We start from the raw sequence: 20,514 nt of genomic DNA on the forward strand, positions 1-20,514 counted from the left end.
GCTCATTAACATTTCTTTAACTTTTCATGAGAAAATTGTTTGAGAAATTGTGCGACACATATGTTACGCCCTTAATGCAAATATTTGACTTAATCAAGGAAAAAAAAGCAGACCTTTGTATACAACGTCACATGCTGAATAATACTCTATATGGTTTTCTGGCTCTAGGTCAAATTGTTTTTGAGATACGTGCGACACAAACTTTCAGGCCCTTCAAGCTTACTTTTTACTAAGTCAAGGGCTCTAACTCTGTCTGTCTGCGTAAATTCCCAAATTCTATGAGTTGGCTGAATCACTGCTCGACAAAATAGTTAAACTTGGCTGTCGATTTGTGCAAAATGATTTCTAGGACTAGAACTTCCCACAACTACTCCTCCTATAAAACACAATAACACCAACAATCTTAAAAGGCAAAATTTACACGATCCAAATTGTCATTATATATTTTTGCACAAGATCGCTTCATATCCGAAAAATATGCACTTCGGACTGTGGTTTTGTCTTGCTGCACGATTAAGTTGCGCACAAAATATTGTGAAGAACCCCTTTAATCTACTCTATAAATATCTTCCTTTTCAATGTTATTGTTTTTTTTTTTTGTTATTTTTTTTTTTTTGTTATTTTTAAATCGAAGGAGGAAGTTTGAACATGCAAACATTGTTCACTAGTTTAGATGATTTAAACTACTCAATAATAAAATTAGAATACTCTATATAGTTGGTTTAAAGTTTCATTAAATAGTCTAAAAGTAATATGGAAACTGTACAAAACAGTGATTACGATTGCCATGGGGATTCCGTTATGTACTCTTCCGACGCGTTGGAAATGACTGCCTCTGATGTCAACCGAGAACGTTTAGATCATACCAATGAAGCTAGACTGACAGTAGATAATGGCAGTGTTCTAGAAGCACGAAACAAGTTATTCAAAAAACGGATTGGTGTAGCTGTCATAGCAACATTGATAGCATTATTTGTTATTGCAGTCCCAATTATGGTTTATGTTTTTGTAACTTTGGAAAAAGAAGGTAAGTTACGTTTCATAGAATTAGAATTGGTTGCTGGACGTTCAAATTACTCTCATACAAAAGAGAGAATATTAATTGATTAGACTGATGACATAATTTTCCAAGTCTTGCTTTTACACATTTTATCGCTTCAGCGATGAATCTCTTCTTAATGTGTGTAATAAAAGTAGTGTGCAGAAACGTTCATTACAGTTTTATGAGTAGAGTTTTGAGTATTGTTCAGCTACTTTTTACCATACTTATTTCCTACTGACACTAAATCTCATGAGTTATACAAATGAAGCAGGCAAAGCTATTTAAATGATATGAATAATTTCCAGCTTAAATTGTTTGCAACAATAAATATTTTTTTACAATAGACCCATAACAAAATCGGCAAATTACTTATTCACCGAATGCTCTTTCAGTATTCTACGTTTTCTATGCAAAGCAATGTTCTGAAAATCGAATTTCGAGTAAAACAGTCTCCGGGATTTAGTTTGCAAATCCGGAATTTTCGCGCAAACTCAGCTACATTTTGTCTTTGCCTTTTCTTTTATTTGTTTACATCTAACAAATATCCGGGTCACTCATAGAGAAAGAATTAGTCATGATTTCCATTCAAAAAAGACTTCTGGAAACAATTTTAAAGTCGGTCCTCCGATGGAAGAATATTTCTTTCCTGTGGGGTTTTTGCTATCCCGTTGGTTATCTCCCATTTTATCGTTCAGATGCTTAGGTATTAAATCACCCCTGTGCATAAAGAAGACAACAAACCACTTGAAAGCCTTGATTGTTTGTTAAGTAGATACTTACATTCAGCTGAACAATATCTGTTTCACTCAGATTTCACCAATTCACAAATAATGTGGTAACTAAATGATGATGATGTTGATACTATGGGTTTAAATATTCTGTTTATTGACATTGACGGTTGATTGGATCGAAATCCATTTCCGAATCATACATGTGCCTGGAGTATAATCAATATAATCATCACCTTATAGATAAATAATTGTTTGTTTCAGCGTTGTTAAAGTCATCTTTTGGTACCTGTTCTGTTGTGTTCTATAATCAGTTCAGTTATTTATTAAGCAGCAATAATAATAGTAGCTTCTTCTGAGTTGCATCGGCTCTGGTGGATTTTAGAAGACAGGATTATTCTTGGCACTTGCACGACTCGTGTGATCGGGGCCTTTACAATATTTGCTAGAGTCGCATACAACATACTAGATAAAGCTGCCGTTATATTAAACTTTATAAACACTCTCAAATTTTGATATATTGTTTGAGTGTTTAAGTTATTCAGATGGATTTACTGAATTTTAACTACATATTATTTTCTCAATGAATATCTCGTTGGAGATGTTTATTTGAAAATGATATACAAAGCAATTGAATTTTTCGGTGATCTGACCTTTGACCAAATTAACGTAAATTTCTGCCTAAATTATGGTTTCACGTGTATCATGTAATTTTGAAAGAATGATTATATCCAATACATTTTGGTTAATAGAAAACATCTCCATATAATCCAAGTTGTATAATCAAAGAACGTCAAAATTACGGTAAAACATATTGACCCGTCTTATATCTAAAATACGCCAGTAAGTCATTTTCAATGCGTTATCTATTATCTGTTTAACATAATCTTGTACAGAAAGATTTATAAACATCGTGACATATAATGCAAATTGGTAATTGAAATTATATAAATATTTCGAGTGTAATTATTGAAAAAAATATGACTTTTATATTTTGAAATTCTAATTTGGGATTTTCCTTCATGTATATATATACAGCACAAACGTTTTGTATTGTTTCAAAAATTGGACAATTGTTTTATTTTAGAAAAATATATTAACATATGGAACATATTAAGGCAGTGACTGAGTTCAAGTAGCCATTTTGGGGACCCAAAAAGTATGTTGAACAAATTAACCTTCCAACAACTTTTTGTAGGTTGCTGCCAAAATTATTAAAGAAAATTAAAAATCTTACACGGGTAAAAAGTGTGTAAATATTAATTATAGTAACAAGTCTGTTGCGATCGACAGAAATTTACAAAAGAAAGAAGTCTCCTTTCATATGAAAATGATTAGAAAACTCCGTCTCAGAGTCAGAGGGACTGGCCCCATTACCAAATATTGAAGAGAGGCCCTGGATATGACTATGACCATTCTTGCAGGTAGAAACTTGGATCTCTAAACATTTGTGAAGTTTCAATAATTACAAAATTATTCCGGTCACTTTAAACTTTCAACGTCAAGTAATTGATGACCGGTATGACTGAGGAGTGTGGTCAACTATTTATCCTCTATTTCATAGCAAAGCCAAAGGCATATTTACTATTTCAATAAAAAAACCTGGAAATACTTAACAATTTTGTATACGCGCTTTTTGCCAGTGCAAGGTTTCATATGCATAATAATCTAGAACATGAGGAACATAAAGTAGATACGCACATGTATGAACATGGTTACATGAAATGTAGAAAACAATCACGTCTGAATATAAAAATTTACATTTAAAACAGTTTTACATAATGAATACTTTATCTACAAAACATTTAACACAAATAAAACCAAATGTTAAATTGCATAAAAATATAAATTGATAAAACAACGTTGAAAATATTTATCGCTCGTATGCAGTTGATTCTTGTGTACTGACCAGTTGCTGAAGGTTTAAGTTGTAGACAGATATCGAACAGGAAAGAGGGTAACTTAGATATGATCAATATATATAATCATACAAAACATGCATGTTTTGTAATACTAATTTATGATTCCTGATAGAACCTTAATTTTTGTATAATTTTGATAGATATAGAGGGGTTCAACATGCGTTTCCGTACAAAATGTCTCATGATAACAAAAACTGCTGCGTTTTAAACATAATTTAGTGATATTTGCAAATTTTCTCAGCTCGGCAGCTTTAAATACGTTTATGATCTGACGATGTCACCGTCACCGTGTAGGATAGTATGTGTTTTTTATATGAAAATAAGTTTTCCGATAAATAAGGCAATCAAATGTAGGTTATTATTGTCTTTTTACAAATAGTCAATTAAAGTGATATTAACAGAGCACGTATAAATTTTAACAGACGACAAAAATTAAAACGGCGCATAAAATTAAACAATCTTAGACTAAATTGGAGTCTGATTACCAAGTAAAAAGATTTTATTGCAGTTTATAGAAATGACTCCAATAGATAGCAACTTTTCGTTCTAAAATAACTTATACATGCTGCATATAAAATTGCCAATTCCTACAGGTATGCGGAGCTGTGAAAAGGAAATTCTTTTCTCAACGTTTGAGATTCAATAACTAAATCTCAGTTATTTCAATAATTTCTTTTCGGTGCATTTTTGTTTACACAACATGCCCCTAATATATTTATTCAAAAGAGTACAAGCTTCTTCATTTTTGAAGTAAGATTTTCATACTTACGTGAAAGAACAGGTAATAAGAATCCAGCATTACTATTAATGTTAACTGAACGCAGTACGTACATAAAATGCAATTGAAAAATAGGGTTTATCCCATTAAATCGTTAGAATTTTTTTTTCATTACACCGTATGCACAATGCAAGTTCTAGAGTAAAGACCACTGGGAAGACAGAAGTGTATCTGTTGTACAGAGTTTGTTGCTTTTGAGAAGTTAATTTACCACGAATTACTTCAATTAAGAAAGAAAACATTGTATTTAAAAGGAGCTCCTAGAGGTGTCTATATCAGAGATTATAGATGAATTTACACACGGTCAATTCCTTAGCAATGGAAGTAAAATTTTGCGTATGCCCACCGTACGTAGGGCAAAAATGCATGACCATAAAACGTAAACTGCGTTAAAGTTATATCACGATTCAATCAATGTGGTATATGTGAGTCTGTATTATAGCAAGCAATTTCTATGAATTGGTATCACCCGCCGAATGGGTTTGTGGTGAAAAATGGCAAGGAATATATTTGGCAAAAAGTTAAGGTTATTACTAAGAAGCAAACAATTTCATCACCTTTGAACTTAAAGACCAGATGTCCTTAAGTGAGCACAATCAAGTAAGAGATCTGGAATGTGGTTGGTTAGCGATGTGTGTGTGTGTGTGTGTGTGTGTGTGTGTGTGTGTGTGTGAGGGGTGGGGTGGGGGGGTGTACAACTTCACATGTTGATAAATATTCTTGGAAGGTGTTTAGAAAAATTAAAAAAATTAAAAAGCTTTTTTCTTTTTTTGAAGGGTGGCTGGGGGGGGGGGGGGGGGCGAGGGGGGGGGGGGTGCTGTTGAAGATACAAAACTTCACATGTTGGTAATAATTAAATAATTATTTATGAAAGATAAAAAATGAAAACATAATCTTGGGGGTGAATGGGCCGGGGAGCGAGGTGGGGGTACAACTTAGCATGTAGCTAAATATTCATGGAAGGTTTAGGTTTAAAAAAAATGTTGGTTGGGGGAGGGGAGGGGTGTGACCAGGACGGTGGGGTGACCGGGTGTCTGTGTCAGTAGAGCTATTTGAAGAAAAAGTCTTTTGGCAGAAAATAAGACATTTTCAAATGTAAAAAAAAACAAGTTTTATGTTTGTATTGTTAGTAGATCTCGAGGTGAGAATGACTGCGAAAATGTCAAATTTAAAGACAAAGTCAGGACTTCGGGTAGAATGTAATTAATAACATATCTTTCTTTAATAAAAGCATACTGTACAAAAGATTGCGTGACCATTTTTTTTTATATTTTGGCAATAGATGTTCTTATTGCAGCGCGGTTCTTTTGTCACCAGTTAAACAACAGGGCAATCAATGGCGTTGTAAATTCGTATATACTATACGAATTAGTCGCAGTCCAAAATTACCCTGGCTGAATTACTGGTTTGGTTCTGCTCATATGACTTCGAGACTCGTGTCAAGGGATTACGGGTCTGGAAATACACAAATATGCGCCAATATAATCTTTTATTTGTCTGCGACAACATCTGTGGCCTTCGCCATCAATATTGCATTCGAATTGTCCAATACACCTCATATAAACTATTTCCAATAGTCCAGTCTTTACCTATATAACTTATTCATAAATTTCATAATTCCCTAACTGTAATAACTAACCACATGGTTGGGCCTCTCTTCTAATTTTACATTTCCCGGCTAATTTGCACAACGGCTGCGCACTTGGAAAAGTAAAGTTCTTGAGAAATAGCGTTAACCCCAATTGAAAATAAAGTGTATTCTTGCAGTTTTACGTAGACTGAAATTAATTGATAGATACTGATTTTTATCTGTTAAGCTATGTAAATCATCTTTAATATGGTGCCAATACGTACACAGTTGTTGTATCTGTTGTTCTACATATATTTTTGATGCGATAAAAACTGCAAAATATTATATGCATATTTTATCTAAGGGAGATTTCATTAATTCTAACTTTTGTATGTGTAACTATCATACACATATAGACCATTTGCATGCGCGATAATGACCTTATAGTGTGTCTATGCATCAGAATGTAGTTGGCATACAAACAGATGTCACAATTTACACACATGCGAATCAGGAGAAAAGCTCTTGACACAACGATATACATAATACTTTAATGAAGTTACAGTCAGACCGTCGAAAACGTGTGGCTACACGGCACTACTTTCTCCGATTTCTGAATTAAGTTCTATAAATGAAAATATAGAATAATATGTAATATTTACACACCTTTTTAGATTTTAAAACAGGTAATAGCTGCACCACGGAAATTCCAACAGCATCTTTTTATGGTGGCGCTAGGGTTTAATTGCTGGGTAATCGTTAAAACTATGACTGAAAAAATTAAAACCAAGTTATTTGTACGATTCAGACCTTTAAAGTACTCCAGGTCCGTGATTTCAACCGTTTTCTCACGCGATTTACATACAACATGCCAATTTCCCTTTGTGATCCGGACCTGGTGTCAAGCTGAAATTTTCCTGGGAAATTACGCTTACTCAAATAAGAATTTAAAGAGAAAGTCAGCTTGACATCAGGACCGGCTCATGTTGAATTTCTTTTTATTTTCGCAATTTTAAGCCAATAAACAGGATAACTGCTCATCTTTAAGCAACCGATCATCAAACAGATACGCCGGGGTTTTATGCTTTTTAGAAATATCAATAGTTATGAGTTTAATGTAACAGTGAACCAGAAGGTAAACCTTTCGATACTTAGTTTCATATATTGTACACAAGAATCAACTGCATTTTTGACATTATATAAGTTGATAGTGTATAAGCGGCATTCTCAGAGGAAATGGTAATAAAATGCTAAATGGTTAAAAATTAGCACCGCAACTTGCACTAGTTAATAGTTCATTTCTTAATAAGCCGCTCTGACACGATCGGTATGCACGACGATTCATTCAAATTAATTATGTCCAATACAAGTGGTATTCGAAATTAAATCCCGTAATTCCTTTTTGTCAATAATGAAAGACTGTACTATTTTGATAATAGCTTTGATAATTGCATTTTATTAAGTATTTTAGTAGCGAGGTCAAATAGGTTTAACAATTTATCCATGTTGTTTAGTAAAAATGTGGGTTTTTTACTTCTGTTAGTAAAATGTCGCTGATGTAGATTTCGTGTAAGCTCACAATTGCCAAACTTAACATATTATTCGATAAATGCTTTTTCAATAATTGTAGAATAAAAGTCGTGTTTTAATTTACCGTGTTACATTAAAATACACTAACATAAACCGTAACACAGTATCATATTTTGAATTGAATATTCAGTTTGTACATTGTCTAAGGCAGCGAAATATACGATAAAGAGCAGAACATACAGAATTCACAGAATTCACAGAACTTGAAATATGTATCTTTGAATCAAAGATAACTTCTCGTCATTTTGAAATACTTCTTTTCACACATACTGAAAGGTAGTCGTTTTCCAAGTGATTACTGTATATGCGTATTTATCAGTCAGACACAAAGATATGATAAAACGCCAAATTAAAGGCAAAAGGTATGAAAGTTTACCTCCAGTTTATACTATTTCAATTTAGGTCGACTGTGAAGCAAGTTCTATAACTTATACTAATTAATCGCTTCATTCCTGGTTAACTGAGATTGAACAACGACCTCCAACATTAGAAGTGGACGCGGACTAGGCTGTCTACTCTGTCAGTGAATACGCTTATGAAACTTTATATTGTTCTCTTTTTACGTAAAACAATGCTTTAAAAAGTACTAAGTATTATAATTTAAAATATGTAAACCAAAATTGACGTACAAATTTATCTATAAACATTGAAAACAGGATTACATTGTCGGTTCACTAAGAGTTATACAAAGATATTGGTATGTTACAGACTTTTAAAAGCATCCTTAATTTTGACTGGTAAAGAAATAAATAGTCCTGAGCAAGGGTCACAAAAAACCTATTGTCATACATCAAGGTTCGAGACTTTGGCGCCACTAACGGTAACAGTGTGGTTTCATTCTAGATTCATAATTTGTTCGTGAACATTTGTTGTTTATTTCCCGTTCCTTTGGGATCATGGAGTCCATTCAATATCTATGTAACTGAATTCCGCTTAAGCCGTTGCTAGGGGTTGTGAAAGGGTTCAATTACAGTTATCTGTTTCATCAAGATCAGGGATTTATTTTATGACCAAGCATGATGCATTCTACATCAGGTTTTAATGCAGTAATTCGTTCAAAAATGTGCTTCCGTGGTGTAGTCGAAAGAAGTCCCTAATAAATAGATCCTAAATCCATTTTTCGCGCATTTGCGCGTAAATCGGGGGTCAAATGGGCATTATTTCACTCGTGAAATGAATTTTACATAAAATAGGACATTTTTCATGCTAATATTCGCATGTTTTCGAGTTGTTTACTTGAAAACGAAAGTAGGGTGTTTATTCTGCGGACCGCTTTCTGAAATGCGGCAATATGAGGGTACCTGACTTCAGTTGACTTGCATTTCACTGCATACTATTCAACACCCCTTTTTCTTTTCGTTTTCTTGAAGCAAATGTATGGATGTCTTGTGGAAAATAGGTCTACGACGGAGTGAAAATCTAGAAACTGTAACAAAATTGTTCTGAAGTAGCTGAATTTTATATGAAACAATTTTCAAAGTAAATCATTCTACAAATGTTGTAGCTATTTCTAAAACTAAATGTATTCAAAATACCATTTCCACATAATATTTCTGTTTCAAAACTCATTTAAATAGAACATTAGAAATCTAATATCTGATTTACCTTTAAATTGTTCTATTTGTATTAAAACATATAACAGGATATTGATCAATTAACGCACACGTATTAGTACCGTTATGTAATACAGTTTAAAGCACGAACCATTGTCTTACTAATCAAATTGACTATTTCCTGTTGAATATATTTTAGTTGTTTCCAGCATACTCCTGGTTGGTGCAGATTTAACGGCCCACTTTTGTTTAGAAAGTAAATGGCTATTTATTATACCTGGCACATGACCTTTTCATTCATCATTTCCACAATGATCCTGGTCTGTTCAGCGATAGCCAGTCGTAGATTTCGTAGAGGTGGAGCGAGCTTTTGTTACGCAAATAGTCCGTCTCTAGTTTTCATTCAGTTATCAGGTGACCCACCTCCTATTATCAAAATTGTTAACTGTATGCAACAGGCATGGTAATGGGGATAATAAGAACAGAGTTACCTCTGGTTATCTCCACAGAGGGCGCTGGAGAAATAAAGGGTAAACATCATCTCGCCTGACCTTAGATTTACTATAGAATGTAGTAGAGATTCTGCGTAATAAACACTAATTAATTTGTAATTTCCTAGGTATTTGACCCTAAACACTAATTAATTTGCAATTTCCTAGATATTTGACCCAGAACAAAATAAAATCTTAGAAAATAGTCAAATGAATTACTTAAACACATTTATTTAAAGGATTGAATTTGATTATGGTTCAGTATTGTTGTGTACCTCTATGTAAGGGTTATGAAGGAATTCATTTTCCAAAAGAACAACATTTAAAAGGATTGATGGAGAGTAGCAGTAAACTAGAAGATCCTGGGAATAAGACAAAACTGTGGCAACCTAGTAAACATGATATTGTTTCAAAATATTAAGATCTGACTTGCCAAAAACAAAACTTAATCTTGGGTCAAGGATTACATTTGTGTGCTTCAACATAGCTAATTTCCGCAGGTGTATTGTTGGTAAACTTGCATAACTATTATTGTTTTGCGCAGAAATACTAAGAAATATGAACTATTAATGCTGGGCTGTTATATATTTATTTCAACTACATACAATTATTTATCATAGAATGAACATCATATTGTACTGCAAATGTCTACATATATCATCATCAATGTTATTTCACAGATGATCAGCTTTTTATTTCCGCAGATACTTTTTGTAGAACAGTTCTAGCTTTGTGTTACAGTACTCATGATCTAGTTTTGTACAAAAATATCCTTGAATATATACATAATGAAAAAGCAATATTGTCTTTTACTTATATACATCTGTCCCTGTATCTGATAATAGTAGTTTGAAGTTTTCTTTAGCTCAATTTCTCCGTCCGTATACTCCAAGTATGGAAACAATTTCCAGGTTGGATCATTTCTTCTTTCCCAGCATATGGACATTTAACCTCAACTATTGTTTGTTCATTGATGACTCCGTCGGGTGTTGCAGCCAGATATGGTCTTTCTCTACATATGAATAAACCACAGTTGTTAACACTATATCCCGTTTGCTTTTCAAATTTCTTAACTGCTGTTTTTTCATATTGCTTCCCAATTTAGGGAAGTGGATCCTATGGTCTGCTTGCAGTTGGTGAAACGCTTCAGTGGACCAGTCGGAACCCAGAGGTTCTGGTAGGAGAATATATGTTCATCCCTGAAGTCTTGATTTCTGTCATATGCTTAAAGTCTGAAAGTAAGAAAAAGATAGACACCATAAATTCCTCAAACAAGATATAGTGCTAGCATAAGTCATTAACCTGTAAAATGTTATTCAAAGGGCTACTCTCCAGTATTATTGCTTTGTGTAAGCAACACTAAATCTACAAATAATGAGATGCAATAAAGATAGCATCAATAAAACTTGCAATATACACCATGGCCTACATGTACTGGTTTCTCAAGGTTTGAATAGATTAATACTATTTTTCTGAAAATTATTTAATTATAACAACATAAAAACATACCTTGTTAACAAATCTTCCTTTCTGCCTTTGATTGATGCCCCTCTTTTTATTAATTTTCTCTGTAACTGTATAACTTTCCATCCAAAATATTTTGATTTCTTCTCAGAATCCATTGCAAAGTGTAGTGAGATAAGAATCTGGGTCAGCATTGTTTACCCCTTATTTTACTAGCGCCACCTAGCGAGTAGCTGGCTTATTATCCCCATTAGATTGTTAAATACTCTAGTGATTGGACGGTACTTTATATTGTTGATTACATGTATATTATTATTTTTGGAGGGACATATGTATTTTATATCGATGTGTAATTTTTACATTTTTGCATGTTTTGTTACAAAAATGTTAATATATTCTTACTTAATGAACATATGTCAATGTATTTCGTGCTTTTAGATATTTGAGAATTATGTGTTTAGTAATTTTACATATGTTGAATTAACATGTATGTTTTGGCGCGCTGCACTTATTAATTTATTAGTTAAAGCCTTTTTAGTATTCTTAGTACCCCATAGCTTTTGTCTCACATTAAATCTTTATTATCTCAGACATTCCTACTGAAAGATCAAACCCAAGTACATAAATATTATAACACTATTCCGTACGCGTAAAGTATTGTGTTTTTACACTTTTGACTTGGACGCGCTAATATAGCATAGTGATCCTGCATTTACGTTTTCATTAACATGAGATGCTTCAAGTGTTTGTATCATATACACTGGGCTGGTACTTTTAGTACCCTGGCAGCAATTTCTGTTGGAGGAGCCTATCATAAAACAATACAAGGCTGTCTGTCAGCTAAAAATAACTCACTTTCGTAGACGAATATCATTTTTTCATAGTGTGTCCATCGAACTATAAGAAAAACGGTTTAAATCATATCATTAACGAAGGCCAAATATAATGTAATTTACTGAACTAGTGGTACAAGTAAACAGGTTATTATTAGAAAATTATCAGAAATTATTTATCATGCATTCATACTGAGAACATTGTTATTGTAAATAGTTTTATACTTTCAGATCTACGCATCTAAATAATAGTTCTGTGTGTCACCTGTTATATGACTGAAATACTGTTGAAAAGCGGCGTTTAAACCCAAAACGAACAAACAAACTATTGTGTGTAGTTGTAAAATGTACAAGACTCGTCTTCATAACAATCTATGTTTCATGAAAAATAATTATTGTATTCAAACATGCTTAATTTTTACGTTGTTTGTATAAAAACCAAATAACAATATCTTAATGTATATGTTTCAATTGTATGACAAAAAAACTGTAGTGTTTACGTCGACAAAATATTAAATATCTTTCTGTCGGTCTGCTTTTAATGAAAAACAATTGGCAACAAGTAAAATTTTGATGCAAGATGCAGAGCATCAAATCGCCGGATATCCGAACTTAAAAAAATAAAACAACAACAACACGAAATTTAATGATATACATATACTCCATATCGGCAAAATTTATCACGAAACAGGAAAACAGAGTTTCCTAGCCAGTGTGTTTATTACAGTCAAACCTATCTATAAAAAACACCCTTAAGAGAGCTAAAATGTGGTTTTTAAAGCCAGGTGGTCTCTATTCAAAGGCGGTCTTTAACAAAGTAACAAAGGCTTTCAAGACCGTACACACCACATGTACACATTGCAAAGATTTATACTAGTTATATCTTGAACACACAAAAATTTAATTATGCTTCAATTGTTTAAATGAAAGTACACATTTTTATTTACCCAACGTTACAGCTGCATTGCCCGTCGAAAAGTTTTGATTCTTTTAGACAATCTATATGGTAATTCACTGTTCCTCTAAATTTGACAACATTTTGCTTTTAGAAGAAATTTATTGTTTATTTTACAAACAAACGCATCTTACATAACTTTCAAAGACTCTGTTTTATTTCCTCTTTCTTTTATGTAATAAGCAATATTTTAGACTTCCATTTAATTTTACTGCAATTCAAAGAACTAGATCTACTAGAGGCAGTTTCTGAAATTATCTGTAGAATATTGTAAAGACTGGGATTAAATTTGGAGTGTAGGTCGAGGGTCTAATTGTTTATCTATTAGAAAGTGATAAGAAATAGATTAACTGTGGTTATTAATCTGACATGGTTGTAAACCCATTATAAAGGCATTCTCTCTGCAGTGTAGTGGGAATGTTCACCTGTTTCAGATCACTTGAGAGGGCTATTGATACGGAGGATAGGGATAAGTTCTTTTTACTTTTTTTCCTACTTTCCTTTAAAGCTATATTTTGAAATAATAAAAGTCTTACGCATTTTTCAGCTCCTTATTCTTTTATGTAAGCCTATCATTAACAGCTTTAATTTCCTTTTATTTACGATGCAATTTTTTCATTGTCACATTTCAATAACTTCTCCTACCAGCTGCAGAATCCTAAAGCTTATCAAATATAGTCGCCGGTTTCTACCGGCGACTAATTAAAGAAGAAATACATCTTATATAAATACAGCTTACATCTTATTGATGGTTTATTCTATCCATATTTTGTTAATCCATATTTGAATCGAGCTTTTGGAAAAGTCAAAGTTGCGACTAGCATTTCTCTTACTTAAATTTTGTGTTGTAAAACACTCACATCTGGCTCTTATTTCATTGCTGACAGGCCCATTAATTCAGATAATTAAGCAATCAGTGTAGAAGTAATACACTTTTAAAAGTGTGTGATGTAGAACAACACACACACAAATGTGCAAGTGTTGCCGTGACAAGTTCTTAAAAATGATAAGCAGCTGTTTGATATAGTCGGTATTTTAGGCATGCACCTTTTAAAATAATATAAACCTTTTAACTGCTTAATATTCTATTCAGTTTATTGAATTACTTTCCTGGCAAATAATAGGTTTTAATGTCTTTTATACTTGAAACCGTCTGCTTATGAGGTTCATTCTTTATTTCAGTGTTTTTGACCTAATTAGCTCTTCCCGGCAAATTAATTTCTTTGGTAGTTTGGAAACTATGATTTACAAAGTTTTGTTTTAAAAACTAATTACACAAACCAAATGATAAATAATGTTTGTGTATTTATTATTCGGTAGTTGATCCGAATGTGAAGCGTGCATGTTTAATATTAAAAACCTGCATTAGCGCCTCCTTCTGGGTTTTATATGACAGTTGCGAGTTAATATGAAGCACCCCGTAGTTACTACCATCTTGGTATATTTACTATTTGTTTCTTTTGATACCTTACACTGACACAGACGACAGTGTTACATGTACAAGGTTTTGTATTTGCTGAGTTTTAGAGTTGTAATCCTTAGTCAATGCAAGACCGAAATCGTTTATTATTTAATGGATTTGTGATACTAATAAGAAGTATATAGTCATACACTTTACTACTTTACTAGACCAAGTTTGTTTAAATTCTTGGATTTAATACTATTTGAAAATAAGATGGAACTTTATAGATTAGCATTATACTGTAAAATACACTGTATAAGATAAACTCTATTCTGAATACTATTACTTATTAGTTTTATACTGTTCAACCTCAACTGTTTTTTTTCTTCTTTTTTTTTGTTTTTTTTTTTGTTTACTGTTGCTGAGTTAACTACTGAAATGCATAGTCATTGATTATGTGATGGTTGGTACTTGTAAATATGCTATGTATATATTGCCGGTGATGTACATTGTACAAGTCACAATAAGCTATATATACTATTCTGTTTTGTATATTTATCGTATATTCTAAATCATTATCTTACAATACATGCGCGAGTATGCAAGGCCGCCAGGCCGGCTTCTATCTTCAAGCTGTTAGGCCGCCAAATTCAGCAAAATGCCTTTTCTGTTGTTTATGCATGATGCATTCAGGATCACGTGCGATTTGCAGATAATACCTTTTGATTTTTCATAGAATTTTTCATAGAATTAAGTTCCTTTATTTCGTTTAGACAGTCAAACAGTGGCACCCCTTTGCAGCGCCTTCTTGGCTGTCACGTGACTTTTCTAGGGAGCCTTGAGATTTTCTGACATTTAAGCCCAGTTTATGTTTTACGAGCTAGCGCTTGGAATTTGATCGTAGAAAATTCCTCCTTACCCTCCCTTAATTGACATTTTCTGTTAGGTTTGATTTTCCGTTATAGCTTCTTTTTTGTGGGCCTACGCTATGAGGCTGTTTTTGTGGTGTTCTGGGCTTCCGAGAAATCTACCCTTACCTGTTATCTTTTGTATATCTTTTCTGTGAATTAGACGATACTTTGTATTGATCATCACATGTATATTATATTCTATTATCGGAGGGTCACGTGTATTTTATAATGTTGTGTAAATTGAAGTAATTTTCTTCATATACTTTTCCCATGCTTGGTTATGAATTATTACTTAAATAATTACCATATGTGCAGTGCTTCATGCGTTTGGTTATGCTATCATTATTTGTTTAATAATTATATTGTTAATGAATTCACATTATATGTACGTATATTGGCGCGCTGCGCATATTAGTTATATTAGTAATATTAGTTAGAGCTGTAGTTAGTTTAAGGCAATAATAAAGTTCTCAGTAACCCCCTATACTTTGTCGTTGTTTGTTTGTTCACTACACCACAATTATGAATAACGTTTGAAAATGCAAAACATGGAATCGAAATATTTGGTCGGGAATTCACGATGAAATCCTACATGCTGGTGCTTGAATAGTTTACGTGAACATTTCCGTATGAATAACGTCTGAAAATGGAACACATGGAATCGAAATATTTGGTCGGGAATTCCCGATGAAACCCTACGTCATTTGGTGATTAAATTCGTACTGACTACACAAAATGTCATGTTTTGTTATGCAATTGTACGGTGCCCATAAAGTGACATGTTACACACTTTTTTTCCACTTAAGTAATGTGAGACTTTTTTTATTTCGTTTAAACGAAATGATTTCGTTTAAACGAAATAACTATTTCGTTTAAACGAAATCATGTCGTTTTAACGAAATAACTATTTCGTTTAAACGAAATCATTTCGTTTTAACGAAATAAGTTTAAACGAAATCATTTCGTTTGAACGAAAGAACTATTTCGTTTGTTATTCGTTTAAACGAAATGATTTCGTTTTTACGAAATTAGTATTTCGTTTAAACGAAATAATATCTCGTAAAAACGAAATCATTTCGTTTTAACGAAATAAATATTTCGTTTAAACGAAATCATTTCGTTTTTACGAAATAACTATTTCGTTTAAACGAAATCATTTCGGTCACGTGTTGCAAATGAACGTTCGCGATTGGATAGATAAAATAGGTATAGAATAAAGAAGTATATTATTAAACTTATTTCGTTAAAACGAAATGATTTCGTTTAAACGAAATAGTTATTTCGTTTTAACGAAATCATTTCGTTTAAACGAAATAAAAAAAGTCTCACATTACCTAAGTGGAAAAAAAAGTGTGTAACATGTCACTTTAGGGGCACCGTACAAATGCCTTTATTTTGACCGCTGAAATACATTTTGGATTAAAACAGAAAAAAAGATTTTCCGTTTTTATTTTGGACAGTGTTCAAAGAACAATTTCTTTTATTGGTATATAGCCATCAATGGGGAACATTAGTCAGTTGCTTCCCCTGATTATGTCCAAGAAGTAGATTGGTCCTTCCTCTGTTTTTATCGTTGACTTCTTTGTAATTTTCAAAAGCAGTATCTATACTGAATTTCATTGGATTGGAAAATAATCAAGGACAGGTTTTCTTTTAGTGGCCCTCTGCTAAATTTAGGTTTGATTAATCACTTTTATTTAGAAACCTACACATAAAAAGCATATTTATTTTGACCAACATCAACATCTTGGATATAGGTTATAACGAAAAATTCAGAGGAATCCAACTGACATGGATCAATGTAATATTTGGTTATCCTTGCGCTTTATCATACAAGTTTTCAAGGGAAGTAACAAGCTAATGTTCCTCATTATCTATATATCCACATGTAGATTGCATTTTGTGAAGGCTGTATTTAGTCTAAAAAATGTAATTTGCATTCGTGAAAATTCCCATTAAGTGAATTAATATTCATTAAGAACACAATTATTAAAATCTATAAACATAATTTCTAAAAGACGCCTGTTTACATGTTATGACAGGTAAAAAAATGAATTTGGAAAATTTACAATAAACAAAATATTTTAGGGCTGGTAAAGGCTGATAGGCCTTGGTAAACTAAGAAATAACATTCATGAAATTTATATTTAAGGTACATAATATATTATTTCAACATCAAACTCATTTTTCTACTGTTTATAACAAGTTTAAAAGGGTATCTATAAGGTTTAGTACGGTAATAAAGTGTTTACATTCACCATTGATTACCATGCATGCGTGATGATGTAAGAAAGTACTTATTAACTGATACCAATTAACACATTGCACTACAGATGTCCATATACCATACCAATGGTCACTTTTTATTTGACTTGCATAAATACAGATAGATTAGAAGTATATAATGATGATTATACAAGTATTTATTAATACGATTTATTATTATTTATTATAATCAAGTCCTCTAAATTTATTCCAGAATTTACTGATTTAAAAAGTAATATTGCAATTTTTTATACAGATAAACTGAATGCAATGTCAACTTTTTTGAGAACTGAACTGTCTCGCATCCTGTGTATGATATTTATTTGATTTTATTGATGTTATGTTTTACACAATTATATACTGCATGTTTTATACAGTTACGCAAGCTTTCTGTATATTCTTAACACTACCAAAATTGTTCAGTTTTAATTTTTAACATGTTTATAGTCTCAATTTAATGTAAATATAAATAATTTTATGGCAACGTTTTATAAAAAAATAAAAATGCATCTTAATTATTACCTCCCTTTATTATATATAAAATTTTGATAAATACCGTCTGCAAATTTTGTTTGGAACTTAATTTGATTAATTCTGGCATATATCATATTAATTTTGCTAAATAAATTAGCGCATAATATTATAAACAATTAGATTACTTACCACTATATGTACATTTTTTTAAAATGTTCAATTATCTTGTTAATAATTTAATGTCATTCCTTGATATATATAACAAAGTTTGCTTTTATCATGGCATTATGAATTTTAAGATAAATCTCTGTTACCTTTAAAACTTTTGTATCTGAATCTTCAATAATTAACTGTTATTTCCACTTCTTTGAATATTATTTACTGGCCGAGTCTCTGTGGAAATTCATGTATCATTTGATCCAGTTTATTAATGATGAGTTTTATGTGTATTATCTAAATTATAACGTCTACAACTATTACATTGAAAAATAGTATAATAATGTATATTATTTAACATACATAGACGTATTATTTCATGATGCACTTTTATCAGCCATTTATGGCATCTAAACGTCGACGTCCATTTGGCGCGTCGACGTCATTTCCGTATTTCATGTATCATTGTGTATGTTACTGTCAACTGAAGAAGCTTAACATATTTTGACAAAACTGTGTTGGTTTATGAATTTTCAACATTATTCAGATATAACAATTAATAATGTGTTATGATTTAAGTTTATGAATAACAACATTGTTCTTTGTATTTGCTATCAATTGTTGATTAATATGACTAATATAAAGTTTACATGTTAACTAGAAATGTAAATACACATTATTTATGAAATGCATCAAATGCTTGGTGTTCTCTATGGTGGTATCCATAAGTCGTTACTGGAGGCCAACATTATCAGATACCTGTTGGAATCTTATCGTCTGCAACAGATAAACCACACCTACAAATGGATGGATTCGGGCTGTCAATCAAACTAATTGTAATCTTTTATATTGACCAATAAGATAACGCGGATTATTCAGTACGCATCCCTTGTTGCTTATGGGGGCAAGGGACAGTTAATTTGAAAATTCCACAACTCTGCGATGATACCAGAGCGAAAAAATCATAAAAAATCAAATTTTGATAAATTCAAGGCAAGTGTTAAGCAAAGGTATTGCCTCGACTTGGCACTTCATTATGTGACATTTTCAGTCTGCCGATTCTGTTGCTTCTGTGATAAAAACGAGTAAAACGCAGGTTTCAGGACACTAAATTTTGAAACAAAATTGTCCCAAAATGCACACCTTGCGCGACCTGTACCGTATTATCTGCAAATGACTGACCTAAAACACATGCATATTTTTAAAGCATGTGGCCAGACGAAAATAATGGTGGGAAGAAAAGTGTCTCATAACCGTTTACTTTTTCCGCAATTTTGAGCTGAAGCTGGATGGATGGATGACCGTTTCCATTTCGTCTGACTTCCGTTACCTCAGGTAAGGTTTTAGACCCGGCCGTCTTCACGAAAGTAGGAAAATCGATTCAAGCACTTATTTATTTTACACAGTAATCGCTCGTACGCAGGAATTCTTAGTTCTATAAACAGCCTAAATAACCAGTTGAATATATATGCCTGTAAAGTGCATCTGTCTATTTTATTTAAAAAAACGTACCCGGGCCAAATGCGAAACTGGCCCATGCCACTTTAAGATTTTTCATTGTATGACCAAAAGCGGATTTTACTGGTTCTGAGCTTTAATACATCTTTTGCGAATAAAACCAGACAAAAATAACTTTAGTAGCATGAAAAGATGGCTGTATGTGAACGTCTAAACTAGCCCGCCCCACTCGCGCAAAATGAGCCAAAATTTACAATTTGTCGCTACGAGACAAAGAATTTAAAATACGTTCGTTTCTATCATTTTCTAGCGTAATTTAATGTATTCCGCCATTAAAAATGATATAAAAGTCATTTTCGCTTCATTGTGCGAAAATAAAATACCCCCACCCCTAATTTGCCTTTTTCATGGGGTCCCCACCCTCCAAGCATCCCCCTGATTGACGAAATACAGAGCCGATTGACTAAATATGCGCTACGTGGGTTAAGAATAATGAAAAAGATGTTTTTACGGTACTAAAACACTGTTAATGGTGGTAGAATTCTAAAAAATCGTATGTTGAGATATTGACTTTCATACCTTGATGTGTCCTCACCGTAACATTTTTGAGCTGCTCTGTCGTCAATTAGCGTTTTAATGCCCCCAGAAAGTTTAAAATATCAATCTAGAGGTTCAAAACTATGTAAAACCGCGCAAAATCAAGACATTTTTCGAAATTAAATTTTGGCCTAATTCACTTATGATTTTTCAGTTTATGACCTAAAGCGGATTTTACTGGTTCTGAGCTTTAATACATCTTTTGCGAATAAAACCAGGCAAAAATAATTTTAGTAGCATGAAAAGATACCTGTATGTGAGCGTCTAAACTAGCCCACCCCTCTCGCGCAAAATGAGCCAAAACTTACAATTTGTCGCTACGAGA

The 20,514-nt window shown here is 32.5% G+C and overlaps 1 protein-coding gene across 2 annotated transcripts in view; it reads left to right on the forward strand.

Annotated features, from left to right (window-relative positions):
* Positions 1–593: 593 nt before the first annotated feature.
* LOC123542359 (microfibril-associated glycoprotein 4-like) overlaps positions 594–20,514 on the forward strand; it is a 63,331-nt gene continuing 43,410 nt past the window's right edge. Inside the window, exon 1 of one of the 2 annotated variants that reach the window (XM_053531426.1) lies at positions 594–1,027. In XM_053531426.1, the coding sequence (XP_053387401.1) occupies positions 754–1,027 (274 nt within the window). In that variant the 5' untranslated portion in view covers positions 594–753. The remainder of the gene's footprint in view (positions 1,028–20,514) is intronic. The other variant, XM_053531427.1, reaches the window with a different exon arrangement.

This window comes from Mercenaria mercenaria, chromosome 19 (assembly GCF_021730395.1).
Source record: "Mercenaria mercenaria strain notata chromosome 19, MADL_Memer_1, whole genome shotgun sequence".
Lineage (NCBI taxonomy): Eukaryota > Metazoa > Mollusca > Bivalvia > Venerida > Veneridae > Mercenaria > Mercenaria mercenaria.